The sequence below is a fragment of the Phoenix dactylifera genome, chromosome 3 (assembly GCF_051530095.1).
Source record: "Phoenix dactylifera cultivar Ajwa chromosome 3, Ajwa_hap1_PhDact_Kaust_v1.1, whole genome shotgun sequence".
Lineage (NCBI taxonomy): Eukaryota > Viridiplantae > Streptophyta > Magnoliopsida > Arecales > Arecaceae > Phoenix > Phoenix dactylifera.
Window position 1 is genome coordinate 31,257,646 of NC_143192.1, and position 25,462 is coordinate 31,283,107.

Here is a 25,462-nt window from a genome sequence, read left to right on the forward strand (position 1 = left end):
AAATCCGGATCATGACACGGCCGTGCTATTGCTATCTTATGCACACAATAACACGAAGCCACATAAAATTTCATAATAAAAATAAATAGTTTCATTTACTAATGTCATAACATTGTTCATGAAGTTGGAACAGTACAGAGCTTCTAAAATCTGATTATTACATAATATTTTCAATTACCCCAACCCTGAATAACATCAAGCTCCCTGCTCCTAGTGGTCTTAATCATCTGTAGGAAAAAAAGTAGATAAAAAGGTATGAGCTACACAGCTCAGTAAGTAACCAGGTACTATCTTATTGGATCAAGTACAATTATGCCAATGCAGTGATTAAAAAAAGCCAACAGTTGATGTAAAATAAAACATTTTATAGATGATATACACAAATCAGGTCATAAAGCAATGCATGTTCTATCTATAAAAGTTCATAATCATGATAATGCAAGTCATATAAAAATATTGCCATTTATCCATACTTTATAAAACATACTCTCAGACGGATGTGCTGCTATGGTCACTATAATCCCGTGACAGGGCCTGTTAATCTTAGTCGACTAATTCTGTTATTCGTTACCAACTTTAACCCGTTGGCAGAGGGCCTGTTATTCTTTGGATGCTAGCTCCAGGGTGTCGACTGGCCTCTATTTCTAGAGGTGGTCATAGCTATCTAAGAGTTCATAAATCATATTCTTTTTCTTTCATAAATCATAATCATCATAAATAGGTTTGAAAATGATAAATAGCATTATATAATTTAAAATGCATAAACATGCCCCAAATATCATTTTTCATACAGTCTAACATAATCATAATTTCATAACTCATACACCATCAAATATTCATGAAGGATGCTCTTTAATCAAATTCATGAATTACATGCAATCATATACTTGATCCTAATTTTGAGAAAAATATATCATAACCAATACATTTTTATAATTGTAAATAAACAGTAATTTAAAAACTTTAAGATCAGTGCCAAGGTTACTTACAGCAATATGCTTTCCAATTTCTTACGTCCGGGTGACAAATCCTTGATCACCTAAATAAATCACATAGGGGTCACATTATTCTCTATTTATTTCATAATTTTCTAATTTATCATAACATGAATTTACTTGGTTGGATCTCAAGTCCAATTTATTTAATTTAGAGCCCTTGGCCTCGATTTAGAACCAGATTGGGTTCATGTAGGTCAATTGGGTCTTTAATTAAAGAATTGGGCTCGGTTCTTAATTGGGTCTAGCCCTTTCGGATCAATTTAGTCTTCTGATTAGGTTATTGGGCTCAATTTCAAGTCCAATTAGATTTAATTTTGGTCCAGGGTCAATGTGGCTGATTTAGGCTTGAGTCAGGGTCAACCCGAAGTCAATTTGGTCTCAATTTAGTTAAACTGATTTTGAATTGGTCTTGATTCATATTCAATTTGGGTCTGCCGAGACTAACTCAGCTTGATTGGGTTCAGACCAACTCAATTGGGCTTAATTTGGTTCGGATTTAACCCAATTCACAGTTTGGGTTCGTTCAGACTTAGCCCATTCTGATTGGGCTCGGGTTTAGACAAATTTGGCTAAACCCATTTTTCTTTTCTTTTATTTGGGCCTAACAGGTTCGGACCCGAACTCGGATCCGACCCGTTAAGTCGGACCCGTTGAGGGTCTTTTTCTTTTTTTTCTTCTTTTTTTTCCTTTCCTTTCCTGTTCTTTTTCTTTTCTTTTTCTTCTTTTCTTCTTTTTCTTTTCTCCCTTCTTCCTTCCCGAACCTTCTTCTCCCTTTTTTTTTTTTCTTTCTTTTTCTTCTCCTCCTCTTCTCTTCTCCCGATTTCTCCTTCCCCCTTTCTTCCTATTTCTTCTCCCGTGGAGGGAGGAGGGCGAGCTCGGGAGGCTTGGGAGGAACGGGCAGCGGCCGATGGCGCCCGGCGGCCGGCCTGCGGCGCCCACGGCCACACCCGCGGCCGTGCCCGTGGTCGTGCTCGGGGGCGCATCGGCGGCCCGCGGCCGCGTCTGCGTCTGCATCCCGCTGCCGGCGACCCGCGTCCCACGGCCGACGACCTGCGGCCCACGACCGAGGCCGGCGCCCGCGGTTGCGGATCAACCACCAGTAAGTCTCTCTCTCTCTCTCTCTCTTTTTTTTTTATCTCCTCCCCCTTCCTTCTCCCGTGAAGGGGGATCGGCTCGGGAGAGGGCCGGCTTGAGGCCGGCGGCACCAGTTGCGCCTATGGCAGCCTCGGTAGCCGCGGTCTGCCTCCCCTTCTTCATCTCTCTTTCTTCCCTCTTCTTCCCTTCCCGTTTTAATTTTTATTTTGTTCTAAATCTACTCTACAAAGCATAATTTGTAGAGAACAGGAATTAGAGCTTACCTGATCTGAAGGTGGTCGTCCGCCTCCTACTCCGGCGATGCGGCCTTTTGCTCCAGCGGCGCGGGTCCAACACCAGGTCCTGCCAACCGTGAAGGGTTGTGAGAGAGAGATAGTGGAGAAAAGGGAAGAGGGTGATGAAAGTCTCCACCGATCGGGGCTTCTTGTAGCCTCTGATTGCAGGAGAAGGCGGATGGTTGTAACCGCCCGCCATCAGGCGTTACGAACGCCTGCACGATGGTATAATGCCCCCCCCCCCCCCCCCCCCCTCCGTTTCTCTTGGGAGTGGGGCGGTTATCACACCATATAAGTGATGTAGTGGTATCAGATTTAATGTAATGACAGAGTGGCCTCATAGTCGCAAAAAATAGTTCTATTTGCAGTGTAGGCACAGTGGTGATAGAGAAGCTGCATAAAGGTTGGTGCTGATTTGGCTGAGATAGGAGTGATGAAACAGTAGCAGCAATAACAAGGTTGGGGATAGCGTTACAAGTAGGGATGGTGGAATTACGTGATTGTAAAGACTAGAATAACAATATACTGTGCAATAGAGGTATTGGGGGGGATGGATGAGAAAAAAATTCATCATCTCAATATCAGATTCCGTACCGATGACATACTAGTACAGTATCGGTATGGTATGGTACAGAATTTTTTGACATACTAAGTATCAATATATCATTCATACTAAATATTGGTACCGAACCAGTATGGTATATTTTATATCATTTATGGTAGTAATGTGGACGAGACTATGAGACAATGATGGCTGTCGGCGTGGTCATGAGCTGCAGAGAGGATGGTATGACAGTAGGACTGGTTCAAACTAAAACATGCCTCTGCAGGCCCAGCCTGGCCCCGGACTTTTATTCAAGGGCAGACTCAAAGCTTGAAGTAAAACTGATTGGGCTTTTACTTGTTCGGTTTCATCTTGGGGTTGCAGCTACTCACATAGAAGAAGGCAAAGGGAAGAACAAAAGGTGAGAGAGGGAGGAAGTAACTTCAAGCAACGGTTAGTGTTGGAGGTATTTTTTATTAATATTCTCATATAAATGCATTAATTCAAGAAACAAGATTGCAAGCAATAATTTAATCAAATACTATCACTATATACCTGTTAAAATGACCACTGTAGCAGCTAATAATTTATTCAAATGATCTGATCAAAGCTAGATAAATAACAAATATTGTTGTATTATAATACTCAATAATGAATTAATGATAACCATATAAAGTTGTTATCTTTTACTGTAATGATAGCTTCCATTGATTTTAACATTATACGTGATTATATCTTGCACATAAATTGCACATAGTTAAACAGGAAAATAGAGCCAGATGACTCTAGAAATATTTATTAAAAAAAAAAATCATTAGGGAGACAATGGCTAGCACTTCAAAAATAGAAGAAAATAAGAGACACTAGATTGTTTCGTTGATAAAGTCTTTTGTAATCATACCAAGTAACTTCATACCAAATCCTGTCTTCACTGGGATTTAAGAGATTAAGGGTTTTGCGAGAAGCCTAACCCCGCTTTATATAGCCATTGCCTACAAGCCTTTGCTACCAAATAAAATAAGAAGGATACTACAATGAAAGAAAAGAACTCAAAATCTCCTTTCTGACAAAGAAATCATCTTACGAGAATTGAAGTTTTGCTACAAAGGCTTCTTATAGAAGCTTCTCTCGATAGTAGAGATGGGACTAAGATCTTCTCACCATTTCTTTTTTGACAAAAACTATCTCATCAGTCTCTTCATATCTTAATTTTATCTATTTCTAATCTAATCAACGCCATCTATGAAATATTCGTCCTTTATACTCCGAAATGCATCTCATGTGTTGAGCTTCAATGAGACGTTCATAACTTTAGTTTAAGCTCCTTATACAAAGAAGTATACAAAAAATTGTACAAAGAATGCTTGATCAAGCAGGCAGATAAACATCTACACAAAGGTTGAAGAAGTCTACCAAGTGGCTCTCTGCCTATACGACCGAGTGTAGAATACTTAGCACAAAAAAAACATATTAATGCATATGCTATTGGTGTCTCTTTTGAAGGGAAGTTCCTGCTTCAACTTTTCCTACCAAAAAGAAAAACATTATGGAAATGTGGGGAAGGGTCCTTGCTGTAGTTTGGAAGCTACATTAATTTGTTAGTAACTAGGCATTAATAATTTCTATTGTAGCCTGCATAAAGGTTTCAACAATTTATAACAGCTTTAGCAGAAATATTTTCTCAAGACTGCATAGATTAGTGAGTTCTTTTAAATTGTTTGGCAAAAGAACGGATGAAACCTAGTTTGCATTATCTCTCTATTTGTATTTTCTATTGGGCTGGCTGCTTTACAAAATTTTTGAGTAAATACATCCACTTGCATTGGCCATCAAAATGTCATTAAGTAAAACAAGAGAGTTTTTTCATAACTCCGAACCAATATGGTCTGTCACATAGAAAGCCATCCAGTTTGCGGCTCTATATCACATGAAATAATGCTCGATTTGGGTCGTTCGACATTGTTTGTGTATCAAATAGAAAACTAAAGCATCTAAACTATATTTGTTTATCAAGCAAACTAATGAGCAACCATTGGCCCAAAACTAGAGGCAAGCCAATCTAGCCTCGACCTCGCCAGGAACTAGCCTAACGTTCGAGCCTGATGCTTGGGCCAAATCCCTGCACGGAATCTGACCCCAATAACTATATCCTTCAAGGTCTCAACACATGACCCAAATTAAGCGGCCAAGCCATTTGCTTAACCCATGATAAGTACGGAAAACAATTCATTGTCTTTTCCCATAAGTCACTTACTTAACCCAAGCCACGTAACCCCTGGCACCTAAGGCCCGAGTTCATCCAACGGCACACCACACCTCCCCATGCATGCGAGGAAATCCGGTGCGGAGGAGCGGATGATGTGAAGAGGCAAAAGGAAAATTTTCCGCACCCAAGAACATTCCCAGAAAATGTAGACCGGCCAAATCCTTTTGCATACCCTCGCTCTCTTAATTAGTGGACTTCAAGAGGGCCCGCATCAAGGAGGCACCTCTATAGTTTATGAAGCATAAAAAAATAGGGTCATTATTTTAAACCCACTAATGCAGCCCAAACTTGCTACTGTTGTTGCTGCATCATTGATAATTTGATCAAATTGCAGGTTAGGTATACCTGCAATTCTTTTTTGCAACGTGGACTAATAATAAAAGATTAGCCATCCATGAGTGCAGCTTGAACCCTGTGTTTGGTTGAAGTCATGAGATAGAGAGAATGAATGGGATTGAAAAGATGGATGGCCATCACCTATTATTTGGTTTAAAAAATTATAATTATAAGGATAGATGAAAAGGATGGAGGATGGTCATAAGACTTGGTCATGTTCCAAACTAGATGTTTTATTAATTTAGCACTAACATTTTCTCCCTTTATTGGCCGACACATCAATGAAAATTAGAACCCTCACTCCCTCATAGTTGTTCTAGTGCGTGTGTAAAATAAACCTTTGTATTATTTTAAGCTTTTAATTTATACAATATATATATATATATACTTACAAATATAAGTTATTTTATAATTCTCTTTCGAATATCACTTCTTACATATACATGCTTTCCATATTATACTGCTTTTAAAATGATTCCTTTTATTGCTAGATTCCTTATTAAAAGTATTAGAAAATAACCTTTTAAGTGTAAATGGACATTATTACCTTTCTACATGCATTAACGCTCTTGAGAAAATTTACTATTTAATTTATATTATAAAAAGCTAAAATTTTGTATAATTTTTTTAGAAGTATTACTATAAAAAGATAATGAAATTATTCCATAATTAAAGCAAGCCATTTCGTAACACCATTAAAAGAATAAATGTACCCTAAGCTGGAAGGATATTATTACTTTCGTTTTGATATAGTTAAAAGAGAAGAAAGGGCTCTTCCTCACCAACGAGATCCTATTCCTTCCTTTTTGTAAGCCCCCACTGCTCACGAGATCCTCTCCTCCCACCTTCCATTCCCTAGTCCCTCTTTCCCCAACCTTCTTAACTCCAGTGTTCTTTCCTCTCTCTCTCTCTCTCTCTCTCTCTCTCTCTCTCTCTCTCTCTCTCTGCAAATACGAGTTCAAAACGAAAGAAAGTGAAGCTTTGCTTCCAGTAATTTGATTCTGCTGAGAATTTTAATATCCGAGGAAGCTGAGATTGGGATTGGGAATGGATCCAGCGGAGCCGGCGGGGAAGACAACCTTTCGGCAAATCAAGAAGAGCAGGAAGAACTCGGAGGCGGCCGCAGCAGCGGCGGGGAGCTCGTCGGGCGGCGCTGTGCTTCTCTTCTTCCTCCTTGCCATCCTCTTCGGCGCCTTTATTTCAACCTTTTGCTGGATGAACAGCGAGGTGAGTCCCCTCTCTACTTGCTTTGCGCCTCCTCCATCACTACAAATTTTGGCTGGCTTCTTTTTCTCCCCTGATATAGAAGGGATTTTAATTATATAAAGAAAGATGAAGAATTCTCGCCTGTCATTTCTATTTTCTTGGTCATGGAATCCTCTACGATCGGGAAAGTCGGATGGCGGCAATTAATTGCGGAAATAAAAACGTCGTAAAGGAAGGTGGCGTGAATTTTGATGCAATGATTGCTAGAACTAACATTGTCTCGTTACGGTCCCCGCCGTCGGTGGAATCTGGTTCGCGTTCTCTTATCTCTTTGGTACTTTTTATCTTCCACAGAAAAATAAAAACGTAAGAATTATTCTTGGAAAGCTCGAGTCCTTTCATTTTATATATAAGAGGCTCAGTCACGTAGAAAAGTTACAAACGAACGTGTCCAGGGAAAAGAAACTGCGAACCTACTGGTTTCGGACACGTGTCGGGCACAAATTGCATTCAGTTGGGGAAACGCCTGGAATGATCTCTGAGGATAAGGGTGGCAATCGGATCGGATCGGATGGAGTCACATACAGGTCAAATCAGAAAATCATAAATCTGAACCCGACCTGTTTATTAAACAGATCAAAAATTACAATCTGAACCTGACCTGTTTATTAAATAGGTAATCCGATCCGACCCGTTTAACCTGTTTAATAAACAGGTAACCTGTTTACCCGACCTGTTTAATCTGTTTGCCCAACCTGATCCGTTTAACCTGTTTAGACCTGCTTAACCTGCCCAACCCAACCTGTTTAACCTGCCCAACCCGACCTGTTTAGACCTGTTTAGATCCGTTTAACCTGTTTAGACCTGTTTAACCTGTTTAACCCGTTTAACCTGTTTAGACCTGTTTAACCTGCCCAACAGTTAAACGGGTCAGACATCTAAAACCCGTATCCGACCCAATTAATAAACAGGTTAAACGGGTCGACCTGTTTACGACCCAAACCTGTTTAGGCCAAATCCAAACCTGTTTATGGCGGGTCGAACACGGGTCAGATGGGTGGATCGGGCCATATTTTGCCACCCCTAATGACGGATCGGTAGAAAATAATTAAGTGGGACCCACATAATTTGCGTGCGTTGGCCGTTGCCACGTGTTTCTATCGGTGTCTGGTGTCCGAGCACGGAAAGCCGAGTGCCGTTGGAGCGAAGGATCTTCTTAAGATTAGCTGGCCGGATGAGTTAGACTCTGGACTTTCTTTTCACGGATTTTGGTGGAATTCTGATCGTTTTAGTCGCGGTGTCATCTGGTTGGATGTCATTGTCATCAAACGTTTGTGGGTGAAAAATGTGGGAGCAGAAACTTCAACAACGCTCCAAGAAAGAGTGCTAGCAAGCTGGTCCCCAATGATCTAGTGGCTATGCACTGGTCCCTCCATTTATGTAGCTAATGAATACTTCAAACACTAGTGCAAATAATATATCTAGAACTAGGGACCATAGAAGTGTCCCTAAGGTAGTCTAATTCCTATCAGGTGCACAGGCTAATTAGACAATACTATAGATATGTCATGGAACCTACTAGCGGAGTTCCACCGGACAATGACAAAAAAGCTGGTTAGCACTCTTTCCATCTTGTCTTGACGTATCGCGAAACCCACTGGCTGTCTGGATGTGCTTGAAGAGAGTAGTAATAAGCCAACTGGCTTAAAGATATGTGCATGCATGCCTTTGACATTAAATCAGTCAAAAAAATAATGATATGCCTTGATCTTTAAGAACTTTTTTCCACCGTCATACTATTGTTCAAAAATAGATTGGATAAGAGTGTAATGCCAGAATAGCACCGAGCTGCGATATGGGTATAGTATTGGACTACAGTAGTAATCTAAGTTATACCAACTTTTATGGTAAGCTACTGATAAAACTAAGCTAATACAGATACATTGAATTGATTGTCGAAATATTCTTAATTTAAAGTACAATTCTGATATTTATACTAAAATACAATAACTATCCACTATGATATTTGCCACCTGTGCTCTTTGCTCATGACGGTTTTGGTAACTGATGCTGCTTGTTTCTGCTACTACACAACCATCAGGATTTGTATTAACTGTTGGGCTATCTCATATTTTGTTGGTCTTAACTTATCATCAACTTCCCCTTAGCCTATACTTTCACATTGGCCGTCTCTCTTCAAGCATCCTATTGTATGGTCATTTTGGAACACCTCGATCCATCTGTCTTGTATTATAGTTGATCATGACTATCTTGATCTTTCAGCCTACTTATCAACATTGTGGCCAAACTTTCTTCCTTCAGTTTGTGCCTTCACACTTGATAGAATTTATCATGGTCATACACTATTAAGCTTCACAAGAATTATGTGACTTCCATCTATTTTGACTTCATTTAAATTAGTCCATGAGACACTTGCTCATGCCTATTATTTGGGGTTGTTGGGATATGGTATAAACATAATGCATGTTCGTTTATCCTTTTTGACCTAGCTTGAGTTTATAGGGGTTCGGACAACTTCCTATTGGGTTGTTGAGCGTTGTCATCACTTGCCATAATTTATGCCTTGCTTGAGCTCAACTCCAATAGTATTAGCTTAACTTGTTGGCACTCATCACTAGCTAGGAAAGGTCTCATATTCAAGCCTAAATAAAGGCGAGTAATCATCACATTTCTTCAAAAAGTTTGTGAGCTTGACCTCCTGACACTTTGCCCATCATATAATATAGGCATGCTGTCTGTGATTCTAAGTAGTAATGAACATAGGTTGCAAGCTAATATTTAGGCAGAATCTTTTCTGAACACTATTGATAATAGAAACATGCGTGCATTTTTTTTACTTTACACAAAATAAATGCATGAAAATGAAGTCATTTTAATCTTTAGCAATGAGGGACATGTAGTTCTTGGGCTGAAATTTGGCCCAAACTACCCAAACTCTGGTTATTAAATTATTGGGTGGGCTCGGGCCAAGGCATGTTGAGTTCAAGGTGGGCTAAGCCGATCTTAGGCCTACCCTACATAGTTCAAGATGACTTTGAGACTCTAGAACTCACCTTTTCTCTCATCCCAAAACTACACAGTTAAGTCCAGTTCTGTGTGAGCATGTGAGTGTAAATATAGAGTCTCGCGGCCCATGTCAAGTGATTCATATATATCTATGAAATATCTATTTGTCAAAAACAAGCTGCATGAATTGTAAAAGGAGAGATCAGATATGCCTAATAGGTTTATCGGAAAAAAAAAACAAAAGAAAAATCTTATAGGTAAGTAATTATTTTGTCTGAACAAATATGGCATGGGTAGTAGACTAACTAATCTTGCCCCACATGGAGCCACTCTATTTCCAATATAATTGGTGATAATTGAGATAAGAAAAAGGGAATTAATTAACCTCCTCCAAAGTGAAGCATGTGTGGATGCAATGCTTATGCTTAATGAAAAAAATTGTGTTCTTTGTTCTTTTATAGATCAAACCCTGTTTTCTTTTCTTTAATTACATACTTGCAGTCCTTTGGAAGCATCACGGCCACTATCACCATGGCTCAGAATCTCATCATACCCCCAACCGCCACCCACACCCAAACCCCTCCAACCCCAAAGCCCAAAGCAAAGCCCAAAGCAAAGCCACCCGCAATCCCCTTCACCTGCCCCGCCGGCAACGGGACCGCAACCCGCATCTGCCCTTCGCCACCACTCCCACCTCTCCCCGACTCCTCCCTTTCCCCCTCTCCCTCCTGCCCGGACTATTTCCGGTGGATCCATGAAGACCTCCGGCCATGGAAGTCGACCGGCATCACCCAAGAAATGGTCGAAAGAGCCCGAGAAACCGCCCACTTCCGGCTTGTCATCCTCCACGGCCGTGTCTACATGGAGCGCTACCGCCGCTCCTTCCAAACCAGGGACGTCTTCACTCTCTGGGGCATCCTCCAGCTCCTCCGCCGCTACCCGGACCGCATCCCCGATCTCGAACTCATGTTCAACACCCACGACTGGCCCGTCGTCCAGGCCGGCCGGAATGCGTTGGCGCCGCCACCATTGTTCCATTACTGCGCCGATGACTCCGCGCTCGATATCGTCTTCCCCGACTGGACCTTCTGGGGTTGGTAATTCATTCTGCCGACGCTTTAGCTTCTTGGTTTTCATGCTGCATCGCTTTAGATTGAAATGGTTTGGTTGATGAGAGTTTTGTGGGTGAAATTTCGAAGGCCGGAGATCAATCTAAAGCCGTGGGAGCTGCTGAATAGGGAGCTGAAAGAGGGGAATGAGAGGGTGAGGTGGATGGATAGAGAGCCCTACGCCTACTGGAAGGGAAACCCGGCGGTCGCTGCCACCCGGAAGGATCTTCTTAAATGCAATGTATCTGAAGCTCATGACTGGAATGCTCGGATCTACGCACTGGTATATATCTTTGAATGCTTTCTGTTCAAAGTGCAAGTGTATGACAATTTGGAGTTGGACTGCTGACTGATAGTAATGAGTTTGTAGAATTGGCGCAAAGAGACTCAGATAGGGTACAAGGAGTCGGACTTGGGCAGTCAATGCATTCATAGGTAATTCATCACTTTGTTTTCCTATTTCCAACTTGTCTACTGCAAACTAATGGAGAGTTGAATCCAAACTAATGGATGTTAGGTACAAGATTTATATTGAGGGGGCTGCTTGGTCAGTGAGTGAGAAATATATTCTAGCATGCAACTCGCTCACACTACTGGTGAAGCCCAGGTACTATGACTTCTTTACGAGGAGTCTGATGCCGCTGCAGCACTACTGGCCGGTGCGGAGCGATGACAAGTGCAGGTCCATCAAATTTGCAGTTGATTGGGGCAATTCCCACAAGCAAAAGGTATGCTTCGAACATTTGCATTCTAGGATTCCAAGCATACCCACATTAAGAAAAATCAGTAAGCAAAATCATGTTGGCTCCTAGCCTTGTATAATTCATTCTTCTGACTTGAAATCAAGGGACACGCTATGAGGCCTGAGCCTATTAACAGAAGAAAGCTCTGTATGCTGGCGTGCCATGTGGTATGATCAACTGGTGCTCTATACCACAACCCTTCTGTGAATTGCTCCTACTCTTGATTTGCATGAATCTCCTTGTTCCACATGGCATGCCAGTGGTGCAAGGTTCTGCTATAAGGTGGAAATAATGTTTACAGTTGACGTTAATGTGATGCAGCTAGCTGATATGATTCAATTGCAAAAATTGATGCCAATGGACTAGTTTACTGGTTTTGTTGGAAGTAGATCATTTGTCTGGCATGTAATTCTCAGAATCTAGTTGTATTGCATTCACTACTACAGAAAAGGAAAAGAAAATTGAGGGCATTTACCATGGGAAAGATAAATTTTATTTTTCATTTAAACATAGTTTAGTTTACAAGTTCTTAGAGACAACATAATTTATTGCTTAGGGGGACCATGGATTGGATTGAAACAAGTCTAGGGAAAAATGTTTTTACACAAGTTGAGGTGGTGACTGTTCATAGGATTGTAAAAATCTGATTCACAGCCTTATTGCATGGTGCTTACAAGTTATCAATCAAAGAAAACTAGAAACTAGACTTCATTCAGATTTTCCAAAAAAGATGAAGAATAGTTGTCTTATTTTTAGGTCTTTCTAGCAAAACAAGCAAATAGGAGACCTTTTCAAGAGGAAAGTAAGTTTCTTGTGCTTTTCTCCTTGCAACCAAGCAAACCTTAAGTAGAAATTTTCTTCTAATTTGCAGTGGAGATAATTTGTAGCTTACAGAACCTTGAAAGACCTCTGATGTGTCTACATGATGTTGCATTATGTGTTCTACCAATTTCAATTACTCATGCATGGTGCACTTTGATGCATCAGAAAAGAGATTATTGATGTACAACAGCATTTGGATTTAAGTCACCAAGATTCCATGTTTGTGTTCACACATATCATGAATTCCATGGATTGAATGGTAACATTGTACCTAGAGTTAACCATTATTTTGGTTGCCAGAGGACATAGCCACATTCCAAAATGTAGAGCACCATTTAGTTGTAAGTGGAAAAGATTGCATGCCATTTAATATCTCTCCTTTAGGCAAAACCATAATTTATACAAGGTAAACTATTTATTTATTTATTTATTGAAAGAATAACATTTGAAGTGCCCTATCACCTTTTTAAGAAATGAAAAGAAGAATTATTTATGTCCTAACCTTAGGAAAACTCCCGAGCTTCAAATCCATAACTGCATTTAGAGGAGAGCGCAATTTTGAGGCTGTTGTGAAATTTGCATTAAGTTATACAAGACTTGCTCAGCCAATGCACTTGTTAGTTTTAACTAACTCATATGATAAACATGTATCTCGAGGAAAAGTTTGAAAATATGGCACCATTATGGATTAGGAGGTCCAACACTCATAATAGATCTGGGGGGATGGAATAATATTTATTCAATTCTTATCATGTATATTTGCATTTGTAATTATATGTTTAGACTTTCATGTTTATATTGCTTTGTTTGATGAACCACAAGTTTGGATGTCAGAGGATCTTATTGGTTGATAAAATGTCAGCAGTAGGCATAGAATACATCAGGGGAGGGTTTGAATTAAAAACAGGAGAGGAGAAGTGAGAGGCATTGGGCATTCCACTGGAATGATTTATTCCACTGTTTGAATGTGTTTCATCTTATCCCAAAAATACTGGGATGAGGGGTTTGAAGGTTCCCTTGATCTTTCAAAGTACTCTTTTTCACTTATTTTAGAGCAAAATTTCCATCACAAGCAAGTAATCCTCAAGTGCAGGCGGATCTCTCTCCATCTCTCCCCAAAAAATAAAAAAAGAAAGAGAGAGAGGAAAAACCTCCAAGATCCTAACATGCTTGGAAACTTCCCAATTCTAGTGGAAAGGTACAGAGAAAGAAGGCAAAAAGGGTACGATGCTGATAAATCAAGTTAGTAAATTTTCTACTTTCAAAATTCCAAAATACTTATAATCAACTTTTCAGATGGATCTGGATATCTGGAAACGGTTAGGAATGGACAAATAACAATATCCACAATTTCTTGCCCTTCTCACTTCCTTCTCTACTTCAGAAGAAAAATCACATGGATAAGGTTATTGGGTATTTAAATAGGCCCTTTAAGATTAGTTCAACAGCATGGGCTTCCAAAAATTGTGGGTCACTTGTAGTTAGGCCATTTTCGCAAAGAAGGTAGCTTTATCTCTAGCTTATAGGCTACTAGAATGCGATTATTGTTGCTCAATAAATATAAGATTAATAAAAAAAAATTTATGTAGAATGGCCCTTGATATTTGAATTTTACTCAATAACAAGAAAGAAAGAGAATGCCTTCAGTACTAGTATTGTTTAAGGATAATATTCTAGCTGTTTCTTTTCGGGTTAGGGGAAGCTTCCGTCATGTCAGAGCTAGAGTCCATGCAAGCAATGGGAGTCATGCTACCGAGGTTGTCACGCAATCCATGGGGCCCAAGAGATCAACCCCAAAGCACAACTCTCAATCAAGGAGCCTACAACAAAACTTCTTCTAGCCAGGAAAAGGAAACTTGCTTCCTTGGAGCGGCCTCCCTTCCCGATTATTGCTAAAGCCATGGGCGTGGAGGAAGTAACTCAATCAGAGCTAAATGAATCCACTCTTCTGCTCCCCTCAATTCTGTTTGCAACTCTCTTGGAGTGGGGAAGGAGGTGTGGACTGGAGTTCTCTAACCATGAGGCAAACCTTGTGATCCAGATCATGCTTACTTTGGAGAAGAAAAGCCAATGAATGCCTCCAAGTGATTGGTCTCTAATATGATTATCATCCTATAGTAGACTAGCTTTATTTTTTGTTATTGAATCTCTTCTTATCTCCCTATGCTAATTCTATCCTGGAATGTATGAGGTTGTAATGATCATTTGGAATGTAGTGCCATATACAATATTGTTCGAACTCGTAGACGTGTACTCCTGACCTTGCAATAATCCTATGTATACATTCTTTTAATTCCTTCTTGAGATCCTTGGGGGGCAATATCCTGGATGTTTGGAAATTTGTTGATACCTCAGGTTTGTTTGGGGGCATCATTATTGGCTGGTGCATGAGTATCTTTTCTAAAGTCGGTGATGAAAGGAGCTTTCTCTTTCATTGTTGAGTTCTTTTTTCATCCTCTCCAGATGAGCTGGTCTTTTACGATAGTTTATGAATGGCAGAGACCTCAGTCCTTCCTTTTGGGACAAATTAATGGACATTAGAAACCAGTTTCCTAAAGCATGGCTCCTTGGAGGTGATTTCAACATAACCAAGTCGGTCTTTAATAAAAGGTGTAGGTCTCAATGCTGGACAAACTCGCTCTCTTTTGCCAACTTCATCTCTACTCTAAATTTAATAGATTTGGACCTCAAGGGGCATAACTTCACTTGGAGCAATCTCAGGGAGAAACTACAGATGGCAAGAGTTGATGGGTATTTTCTCTCTCTTGCTGACTGGAATCCTTTCCCTTTACTTATGTAACAATCCAGGACCTTACCAAAATGGATAGCTGGAAGGTATTGTTTGGGATCTTTGATCCTATATAAGTATCCAAGATCTACCTAGTGCATAGCTAATGTGGGATCAAACACAGGCCTGCACGGATGCTTATAAACTTCCTCCATTTAAGCCCTCACGTACTCACTAGGTTAAGAGTCTAAATCTATTTAAATCCAACCACAAATCAATACAAATCGCAAACACCACGATCAGCTCATAGTCAACCTAAATGGGCCTATGCTGCAGTGGCCCCTAGTTCACATGGGTCATAGGTTGAATTTGATCTAATGCCATTTGTGACAATCCAAGTATTTGTAAGGATCCGTGCAGATGTGTGTTTAGACCCACATCAGTTATGCACTTGTTAGATTTTGGGCACTTACATAGCGCTAAGGAACCTAAATGATACCTTTCAACTCACCTTTTTGGATAAGATCATGGGTCATTGCAAATGATATCAGAGCGAGCCTGATCAATGGCTTATGTGTACTGAGAGATATTGCAGCACAAGCCTATTTGGTTGACCATGGGCTGATTATGGAGTTTCTAATATGATTTCTACTACTTGTGATTGGATTTGGATCCTTAGCCTGATGAGGATGCTAGAAGGCTTAAATGGAGAAAATATGTGAGGACCTAAGTGGGTGTGTGTTTAGTCCCACATCGATTGTGTACTGAGTATATCTTGGATACTTATATAGAGCCAAGGAACCTAATAACACTTTCTAGCTAGCCGTTTGGGGTAAGGTCCTAGATTGTTACAAATTATTTAGGGCTTCATCTTAACGATAAGAAGCTTTGTAGGTGAGAGTGGTTACTTCTTGAAAAAATCAATCTAAGACTTGCATCATGGAAATGGATATTGTTATATCTGGGTGGTTAATGAACGCTCCTTAATGCTATTGTCATTGCCCTACTCTTGTATTACATGGCTATTTTCAAGTCCCATGATCAGTGAGAGATCGAATAGACCAGCTTCAAGGAGCCTTCCTATGGAATGGCAAGAATAAGATCAGTAGGTTCCACTATCTTACTAGTTGGAATATTGTAAGGAGAAATCAGGAGGAGGTTTGAGAGTTAAAAAATTAGTGGACCTCAATACCTCCTTATTGTAAAAATGCATCTAGAAATACCTTGACAATGATGAAGGCTATTAGTGAAACATCATCCATGCCACCTACTATTCTTGTAGGAAATTGGGCCCAAGGGTAAGTAAGAGTTTATGTAATGACCTAGGATCTTACCTAAAAAGGCTGGTTAGAAGGTATTATTTATGCTCTTTCGTCTTGTATAAGTACCCATGATCTTGCTAGCACACAACTAATGTATGACTCGGCACAAGCTGCATGGGTCTTCGCATACTGCGAGTTCTCATGGATCCTCGGTACGCTAAGGGTCTAGATCCAGTCAAATCCAATCACAAACACCATATTGGCCTGTGGTCAATCCTAAAAGAGTTCATGCTGCAGTATCCCCTAGTCCATATGGGCTATGGGTTGGGTCAGGTTTGATACCATTTGTAACAATTCAGCACCTCACTCAAAAGGGCTAGCTGGACAGTACTATTTGGGTTTATCGGTCCTATATAAATATCTAAGATCTCCTCACCTTACAAAGCAACAAACCATATGAGACTAAACACATGCTCGTACGAGTCCTCACAATCTAATTGGAATTTCACCAATTTGAAAAGGCACTAATACATCTTTGGATACTTTTTAGAACTACCTAAGTTTTAAACTTGGTAAATAGTAAGCAAATCTAGTTCTAGGTCGATAGGTGGGTGAGCTTTACCCCACTAAGAAAATATCGACTCATTTGTACAATCAATATTGCAAACACAATTGACCAATAGCTAGCTTCCAGAATTGGAGTCATAGAAATTGGAGCTTAGAGCTGCTCAGGCCTTTAACGTTTCAGGATAAGGATTATTTAAGGGATTGCACTTGGCCTTGACTCTCTCACGCCAACTCAATGGACAGACTATGCTAGAAAACAACCGAGGACAAAACCTCTCAATATTGCACTCGTCCTTGGCTTCTCTCATACCATCTAACTAAATGGCAGAATGTTGGAAAATTACTAAGGACCAAAACTTCTCAGTTTGTTCCTAATACAAATTCATCAATGCGGAGGATTGACCTGCCCCTTTGCAAGGCTCTATGGAAATCTGAAACCCCCCAAAAGGTCAGGGTTTTGATGTGATTAGCTTTGAAAGAGTGCCTACACACGAGCACTCGAGCAGTGCTGGAAAAAAAGATAACCAAAAGATGTAGTTTATGTGTTTTGCAATTCTAGTTCGGAAACCATTAATGAGATCTTATTCCACAGCCCCTTTTGCAAAGAGCATTTCACATTTTTTTATGCTTTGTGTAAAGATTAAAAACTGAGCTTCAACATTGAAATCCCTAGGGACTAGCTGGAGGCAGAAGAGAATCATTAAAGAGCATAGAACTTGGGTCCAGCTAGTCCTAGCTGTGTGCAGGAAACTGTGGAAGGAACAGGCAGATATTTCTAAAGAAAGCAAGGTTTCTGGCATCATTAATCTACTCAATCTCACAGCTGTTCATCTCGTTGGGCACTCATTGTTCCTCTAATTCCTCCCTGACTCACTGTAATTTTATTAGTGCTTTAGATAGATTTAGAGTTTTCTTTGACTTGTGGTCTTCTTTTGGACCTGCTTGTACTTCTGTTAAACTTTAACCCTTCCTCCTTAATTTCCAAAATAAAAAAATCCAGAACATCATCATATATCTCAATGGGCCCCAAATACTGATACGCCTGTTGGTTGGGGCCAACTTAGTCTATCCAACATAGAACAAAACAAATTTCTGAAATGATTGGTTTGACATAACCTAGAACTTTGCTTCAGTAGGGCTAAAAGCAAATGGATTAGCCAGCCTTAATATTGTGAAATTCACAAATTACTCTAATAGCACTTAACCTGTAATTAACTCAGACTTCCTACAGCATCTCAATAGGGTTCAAACCTGCTGTATCCAAATAGAGGAGATGTATCTACTGCTAGAGGAAGCCTCTGTTGGTTTGCTATTATCATGTACATGCATTATACTAACAGCAATATTCTTTGGTTGATATAGTTTTTAATATCTACATTTCTCATCTCTACAAATCCTGAGCAGGCACAGGCTATAGGAAAGGAGGCTAGCAACTTCATCCAGGAGAAGCTGAAGATGGAATATGTCTATGATTACATGCTCCATCTGTTAACTGAATACTCAAAGCTCTTGAGATACAAGCCTACTAGACCTCGCAAAGCCATTGAGTTGTGCTCCAAGTCCATGGCTTGCCCTGCAAAGGCCCTTGAGAAGAAGTTCATGATGGAGTCCATGGTGAAGTCTCCTCATGATTCAGCCCCCTGCAAGCTCCCTCCACCCTTCAAGCCAGTGGAGCTCAAGATGTTAGAAAGGAGGAAAGCTGCTGCCATAAAGCAAGTGGAGATGTGGGAGCAAAGAGCTTAGGAGAGCTAAGAGAATAAGCCAATGCAATAAAGCAAGTGTTAACCTTGTGCATAGTCCCATATAGGATGGACCATTAAATGTAACATTTACAGCCGAGGAGCCCATTTATATTCAGTCTACCTATCTACGTAGATAAGTATGGGGTTCCTTCTATTTTTTGTTTTAATTTAATTTAATTTATTTCTTTTTTTTGGATCTCAAGCATTTTGATAGCTTCAGCTTCTTGCAATTTGGTTCTCTATAAATTGGTCTAGTGGGCCTTGAGGTTTCACAGGATGTTTTTGCTTTGGGCAATTGGCATTGACAAAGTCCAGGAGATATGCATCCCAAAATGTGATTCTTGGCTGCTAAGGCATGGCATTTTGATGAATAATATGAAAGGAAGCCTTTAGAGTTTTGGAGCAGTCAACAGAGCCGCCAAGAAATTATTGTTTGAATGGCTGAAGCAGGGTTTGAAACAATGTCGGTATGTTCAAAGACAGGAGGCCATTATATTCCCAATTGGCTATGACTGCCCAACCTGCCGATTTTTTTAACTGATATGTATTGTTACTTGTACACCACGTGCATGCGGACTTAAAATTGATTCGATGTCAACATATAGAAAGAAATAAACTAGATCTTGCAGTACAAAATACTGTATGGCTTGAAAGCATTAGTCAGAAGAAGTATGACGTTAATACAATTTTCAACAAACAGAATTAGAATGACCAGAAGAAGAAATTTGGCATGGCCAACGAATCACTGGCAACATTCTTATTACCAATGAGCTGATTTGGAATTTTCATCTTCCTTGTGGTGCTGCCAAGGTCTGCTTTGCTTCAAAGTAGATCTTTAGAAAGCGGCATGAATCGGCAATTTCTCTCGAGTTTTTAGTAGTTTGGTATAGTTATTGTTCCCAAAGTTTTGAGTTTCTAGTAGCTTGGCAGAGCGAACACAGTTCGTAATGCGCTTCGGTCTCTTCACGCCATTTTGCTATGGGTTGAGGGTGACCAAGTGATCACTATTCATTGGCCCAATAGTTATCCACAACCTGATGGTGACTGCACTCTGTAGTTGCTTAGTATGGGAATTGTGGACGTTCCTAGGAAGCCATCCACTTCAGGCACATTTGTAAAGAAGGTACCCATCAGGCTAACTGGGCAGCCTACTTTCTGTAGTTCATGTAGCTGACAATTGAAATCCATGACCTAATTGCTCTTGATTTTTGTGAATTTAATCTGTCAAAGTAGATTCAAACCTTTACCGCATGTTTCAAGTAAACCTAAAAACAGAAATAAACTTTGATATAGTAATTTCCTCCAGTGAGGGAAAATTGTAAGATGTCAATAGAAGAATCTTTATGAAATTGTAGTGAGAAAAATTAGTGTAGATCTACAATTCATCCTGTGAGGACTCGTGCGGGCATGTGTGTAGTCCCACATCGGTGATTCATTGAAGAGATCTTGGGTACTTATACAGGGCTAAAAAACTCAAAAATTACCTTATAGCTAGCTATTTTGGGTGAGGCCCTGAGTTGTTACAAATAGTATCAGAGCGGACTAGGCCCATGGCCCATTTGGATTAGAGAATACTACAGCATGAGCTTATTGAGGCTGACCACAAGCCAATAGTGGTGCTTGTGATTAGATTTGAATGGATTTGGATTTTTAGAACCCGTGCACGTGTGTATTTAGTTCCACATTGGTTATTCGCTGGATAGATCTTGGGTACTTATACAAAATTAAGGAACCCAAACAATACCTTTTAGCTAACCTTTTTGGATGAAGTTCTGAATTGTTAGAAATAGTATCAGAGCGAATTCGGCCCATAGCCTATGTAAACTAGGGAATACTACAGCACAGGTTCATAGAGGCCGACCACACGACGATCGTGGTGCTTGTGATTAGATTTGAATAAATTTAAATCTTTAGCCTGACGAAGACGTTAGAGCTTAAACAGAGAAAATATTTGAGAACCCGTGCAGGCGTGTATTTAGTCCCACATCGGTTATTTGCCGAGAAGATCTTAGGTACTTATATAGGACTAAAAAACTCAAAAATTACCTTCCGAATAGCCATTTGGATGAGATCTTGGGTTATTACAAATAGTATCGAGTAGACCCGGCTCATGACTCATGTAGACTAGGAAATACTGCAGCACGAGCTCATTGAGGCTGACCACGAGTCAATAGTGGTGCTTGTGATTAGATTTGAATGAATTTGGACCTTTAAAACCTGTGCGGGCATGTATCTAGCCTTTTTGAGTGAGATCCTGGGTTGTTACCCATTTTAAAATAATTGTTTCATAATCTTCCATTATATAATTCTTAATCAATTTCACATAGATATGTTTATATATTTATATGTAGACACTCACACACACACACTTCAATATTTTCTTCTTCCTGGATTGCTTACTATTCTTTCTTTTTTGACAACAATTTTTTCCTCTATTTGAAAAATTATCCAATATCTCTTGCTTATACTTTCCTTGTACCAGAATTCTGCTTCGATTCTTCCATGCTAGATATTGGGCTCTTCAAGTGCTATTTAGAGCGGTGTCTGCTATATGGCACAATTTTTTTTCAGGGAAAAAAGTGTGCATGCCTTGGTAATCAATTTATAGCATGCTATCCAGTGTTGCTGGGAAACACGGAAGCATAAGCTTCCCTTTTCCATTTAGTGGAGAAAGGGAGAAAAAATTCCTATATGTGCTGAACCGAGGAAAAGTTTAAAATCTTTGTATACTTCCCTCTCTATGCTTGAAGTCCTGGGATGTGTAGGTTGGGAAAGCAGACAGCTTTATTAATGAATATGATGCACTACACTGGCATTGGCAGCTTGGGTCCAGTGTAGTGCTGAGCCTTGAATAACATAGAGCCATAGAGCCAAAGCACCAGGCACAAGGCCTAAAGACTTCAAGGCATCTTAGTAAAAACTCCCATGATAGTCTGGTAAAAGACTGCATGCATCCAGCCTGACATTCCTTACAATTTAAGTTGGTAGTTATTGATGGTTGCTCAAAATATGGCCAGGAGTTGTCAACAACCACCACCCAAGGTGAGTGACGATTGGTTCCTTTGCTTGGAAGTGAGTAAATGCAAATGGAGAGCTCCAATCTTAGGAATTAGCGGGTGGAAGTGGAGCACTAAAATGTGGTTTCAGACTTGCACACAGTTTCCTTGCCACTGGAACAATGAACCCATAGATTTACTCCAATGTTCAATGTCTTCTGCTTCATTCCTGCTTCTGACTTCTTAAAATAAAGAGAATAGTTTCATTTAGTTTGAATTTTTAAATCTGGACTTAAATTATGTGGTGGTTGGTGCTCTCCAAACTTAGAAGAAAAAAATTAGGCTAATTCTTGTTTGATGTCATTTTCTCTGAAAAGAAAAGAAAGTTTTATGCCGACCAGCCCGACTTTGTTAAGATGGTTGCTTCTAAAGGAGCAATTATCTTATAAGAGAATGAGATCAAGTATTATGTGGTGGCAATTTTTCTTATTATTTTTAACTAATAAATTATTAATTGGTAGGTCATATTGCATTATGATTTCACCAGGTGAAAGGAACAAGCTACCTACTCCATTTCTTTTCATTTAATCCACTGATCAGGAACCAGGATGGTGTTGGTTTTATGGGGTGTGGGGAAGAAATCTACCAAGTCCAGAGAACAACCATTAAAAATAAAGAGCTCTGCTGTTGAGAAGCAGTCATATAAAGGAAGCACATGAGCAAGTGTCGATTTCTAAGGACAGGAGAGCGGGGGTCCCCCAACTCATTCTGCAAGCTTTCTGTAAAAGATGGAGACCAATTCCAGCTTGTCTACCAATCCGTTGGTCAAAGGGCCCCAAACTTTCTGGGGTTTTTGTTTGAAGGCCATCCAATCCATGTCATCAGTCTAGACTTTAGTCCAATTCACCCTTTCAAAACATCTCCATTCTATTTACTATCATTTTTGCTTGGAAGCATTGCACTGAAGTACTCTCTTAAGGGCAAACAACCTCTGGACCTTGGCATTAAAACATTAAAATAACATATTCTCAAAAAAAAAAAAAACTGAGTGGTCAAAATCACATAGGAAATGTATGGGAGGGATTTTCCTGCAATACCGTACAATATTTGGCACTTGCCCTTGTCTGAACCATGAATCCATTTTGATTTGTTCTAAGAAACACCTACCACTTACATACATCAATGGAAGAGAACTGATCACATGGGGACTGTAACCAGCTCCTATCCTATTTGAGAAGTTGTTTAGGACAAGGCGCATCGATCGATGCAAAGCTTAGATTCAATCTGTTAAATTGTATATAATTTCGAGACCGACGACATGTGTCTATGCAATGGCACTTAGGAAATGACATTTTTTCTGATCCCTCCATGTTGTTTGGGTCTATCCTTCACCATCTTGCTAGAACCTATCCCAACTAACCGTTATGATCAATATTATAAGTTTGAGAGTAGCAGCAGCATGTGGATTTTGTTTCTCATCACCTGCAGACTAATTTAAGAAAGATCGCCACCCTCGCATGCTTCATTCAAAGGGATTGTTCGCATGCAGTTGTCTCTTAATTGGTGCTTTCCTTGGTGGATGGGGAGTAATCTATCTTAGTGAGATTTCCACTAACATTTCTTTAAAGTACAGATTGATCCAGACCATATAGCTTTGGATATCTTAAGAGTTAAGAGAGAGAGAGCGAGAGCAGTTTCTCCTACTTCCTTGTTGCAAGTATGATTTTGTATGGTAGACTAAAACAGTAAAAATTTATATAATTACAACCAAGATCTTTATTCTGTCACTCCTACTTCACTTGGAGTTCTTTTATTCTGTATCATTTATCCTGAAACTGCTTTTTTTTCTCTTTTTTTCTTTTGGAGATCAATGGTGGGAGTACCAAATGGCAGGCCGTAGTCCCATTGAATATTATCAGTGCAATGTTAACACATAAAGAACAACTTTTCATTACAATCTATCTTGTGTGGATGCCATTGTTACAATTAATGTCGTTTGATTGAAGGCAATAGCAAATCCATAACTTCATGATTAACTAGTAGGCTTTAGATGGATCAGTCAATATGCAATATCAAGTGTAGTTCTTCCTCAAAAAAAAAAAAAAGTGTGGCATTTGGCTCTTAACCTTCAGACATGAATTTAATCATCTATAGATGAGATGTGATAGCAAGGAGGCTTAAAGGCTGAAATTGTCATTATTTATTTTAGGCTTGGGATTAAGAGTTGAATTATTCTATATACATGGAATTGTAATTATTTAACTTCCGCTGACTTGGTAAATTAAGGCTGCCATTATTTTTAATAAACTTTTGACCATAGTTTGACATAAGACCAGATAATTAATATCAAAGTGTTAGGATATTTAATAATTAAATGTTGATCAGAACGAGGAAGGATGAAGAGCCCAGTGAGATTAGGAAGACTGTCGATTCTGCAATCCCAAAATCTTCAAGATTTTTTATTTGAAAATCACCTATTCTTTATTTTTGCTTCCCAAAAATTTCACCTATTTTTCCATGGATTCTGGTATTTCAAAGGCTCTGCTGAGCTAGAGAGCAACGAAACCAGCCGTCTTCTCTTTTCCTTGGCTTTCTCCATTCAAGGACCTCCACTCTCATGCGAAATGTGACATGGACAAGTTGATCACTGCTCTTGCTGGTACATCACATCAACCACGTCATTCATCAGAAAACAATAAAGCATAGAAGCAATAGTAAATTGCTTGATAACTATAACATGGGCTGATATCTATGTTCGGACACTCCTATTGTGATAGTGTTTTTCTGGAATTCTAATGCCACCTAGCAACTTAAGAGAAAATATAATAAACATATTAGATATAAAAAATGATATGATGATGCAGGATAGATGTCTTTGATACCAAATTGATGCAGAAAGAAGAAAAGAAGAAGGCAAGAAGAGAGAATAATTGAATATTTTATATTCTTGAATTTTAATAATACAAACTCAAAATTTAATAAGAATATGCATAAAAATAAAATATGAAAATCTTCATAAAATTTTAATTTTAGAATCCATATATAAATATTTTTTTACTTTTTAAATAAAATAAAATTTTTAATTTTTATATTTGTATCCAATAAAATTTGTTTAGATTTCTTATTTAGACGGTTCTTTGTCACATATAGATAAGACCTGTAATTGGTATGCTCGGTGTTAATATATATTACAAAATATAGCTGATGTAGTGTTTACAATTGACTTCGTGTTTTAGTATCCGAGCCCTTTAAAATTGAATTTTAACTTTGATAGTACCACTATACTCTAAGGGCTACAATCTGAAAATATTTGTTATGTCGATCCTCGGCTGATAGAAAGCATTATATTGTAGTCCCATACATATCATGATCTCATATGATATACCAAAGTCATGATCTATGCTAGCTCAGTCCATTTATAAAAACCTAGTTGCCCAAAGTTCATCTTGTGTTATCTTTCAAGATTCCTGAGTGAGAATTTTAACTCCTATCTAGCTTTTCTTTTCCTTTTTCTTTTTTATTTTTTATAACTTAAGGTCTAATAAGCAATTTCTAAGCTGTTATTTAACAAATGTAAGGAGAAACCAACAAACACAAAGTGACAAAACTAACACATATATTATATTATGAAGATATAATATGGATGGTGACCCACCTGGCGTTCAAATGACTCTTCCCCATGGAAAGTTCAATTCAAAATTTTGGGTTTACCGTTTCCTTGTTCTTATCTCATTGAACCCAACGGT

At 39.2% G+C, this 25,462-nt stretch overlaps 2 protein-coding genes across 6 annotated transcripts in view; one reads left to right on the plus strand and one right to left on the minus strand.

Moving 5' to 3' along the window:
• LOC149768042 (uncharacterized) overlaps positions 1-2,492 on the minus strand; it is a 44,959-nt gene extending 42,467 nt beyond the window's left edge. For 2 of the 4 annotated variants that reach the window (XM_089929536.1, XM_089929533.1), the window contains exons 1-3: positions 2,357-2,492; positions 990-1,039; positions 179-227 (exon numbers count right to left, since the gene is read on the minus strand). In XM_089929536.1, the coding sequence (XP_089785662.1) occupies positions 179-196 (18 nt within the window). In that variant the 5' untranslated portion in view covers positions 197-227; positions 990-1,039; positions 2,357-2,492. The other 2 variants (XM_089929535.1, XM_089929534.1) reach the window with 2 other exon arrangements.
• Positions 2,493-6,249: 3,757 nt separating this feature from the next.
• Positions 6,250-18,922, plus strand: LOC103724368 (uncharacterized). 2 transcript variants are annotated; one of them, XM_017846947.5, is made up of 6 exons: positions 6,250-6,741; positions 10,249-10,844; positions 10,947-11,139; positions 11,227-11,291; positions 11,374-11,584; positions 18,383-18,922. In XM_017846947.5, exons 1-6 carry the CDS (start codon positions 6,562-6,564, stop codon positions 18,719-18,721), a joined length of 1,584 nt encoding a protein of 527 aa, XP_017702436.3. In that variant the 5' UTR covers positions 6,250-6,561; the 3' UTR covers positions 18,722-18,922. The 2 variants fall into 2 exon arrangements, with proteins under 2 accessions (XP_017702436.3, XP_088574074.2); XM_088717948.2 differs by lacking the exon at positions 18,383-18,922 and adding an exon at positions 14,118-14,714 and having other exon boundaries at positions 6,301-6,741.
• The last annotated feature ends 6,540 nt before the right edge of the window (positions 18,923-25,462 follow it).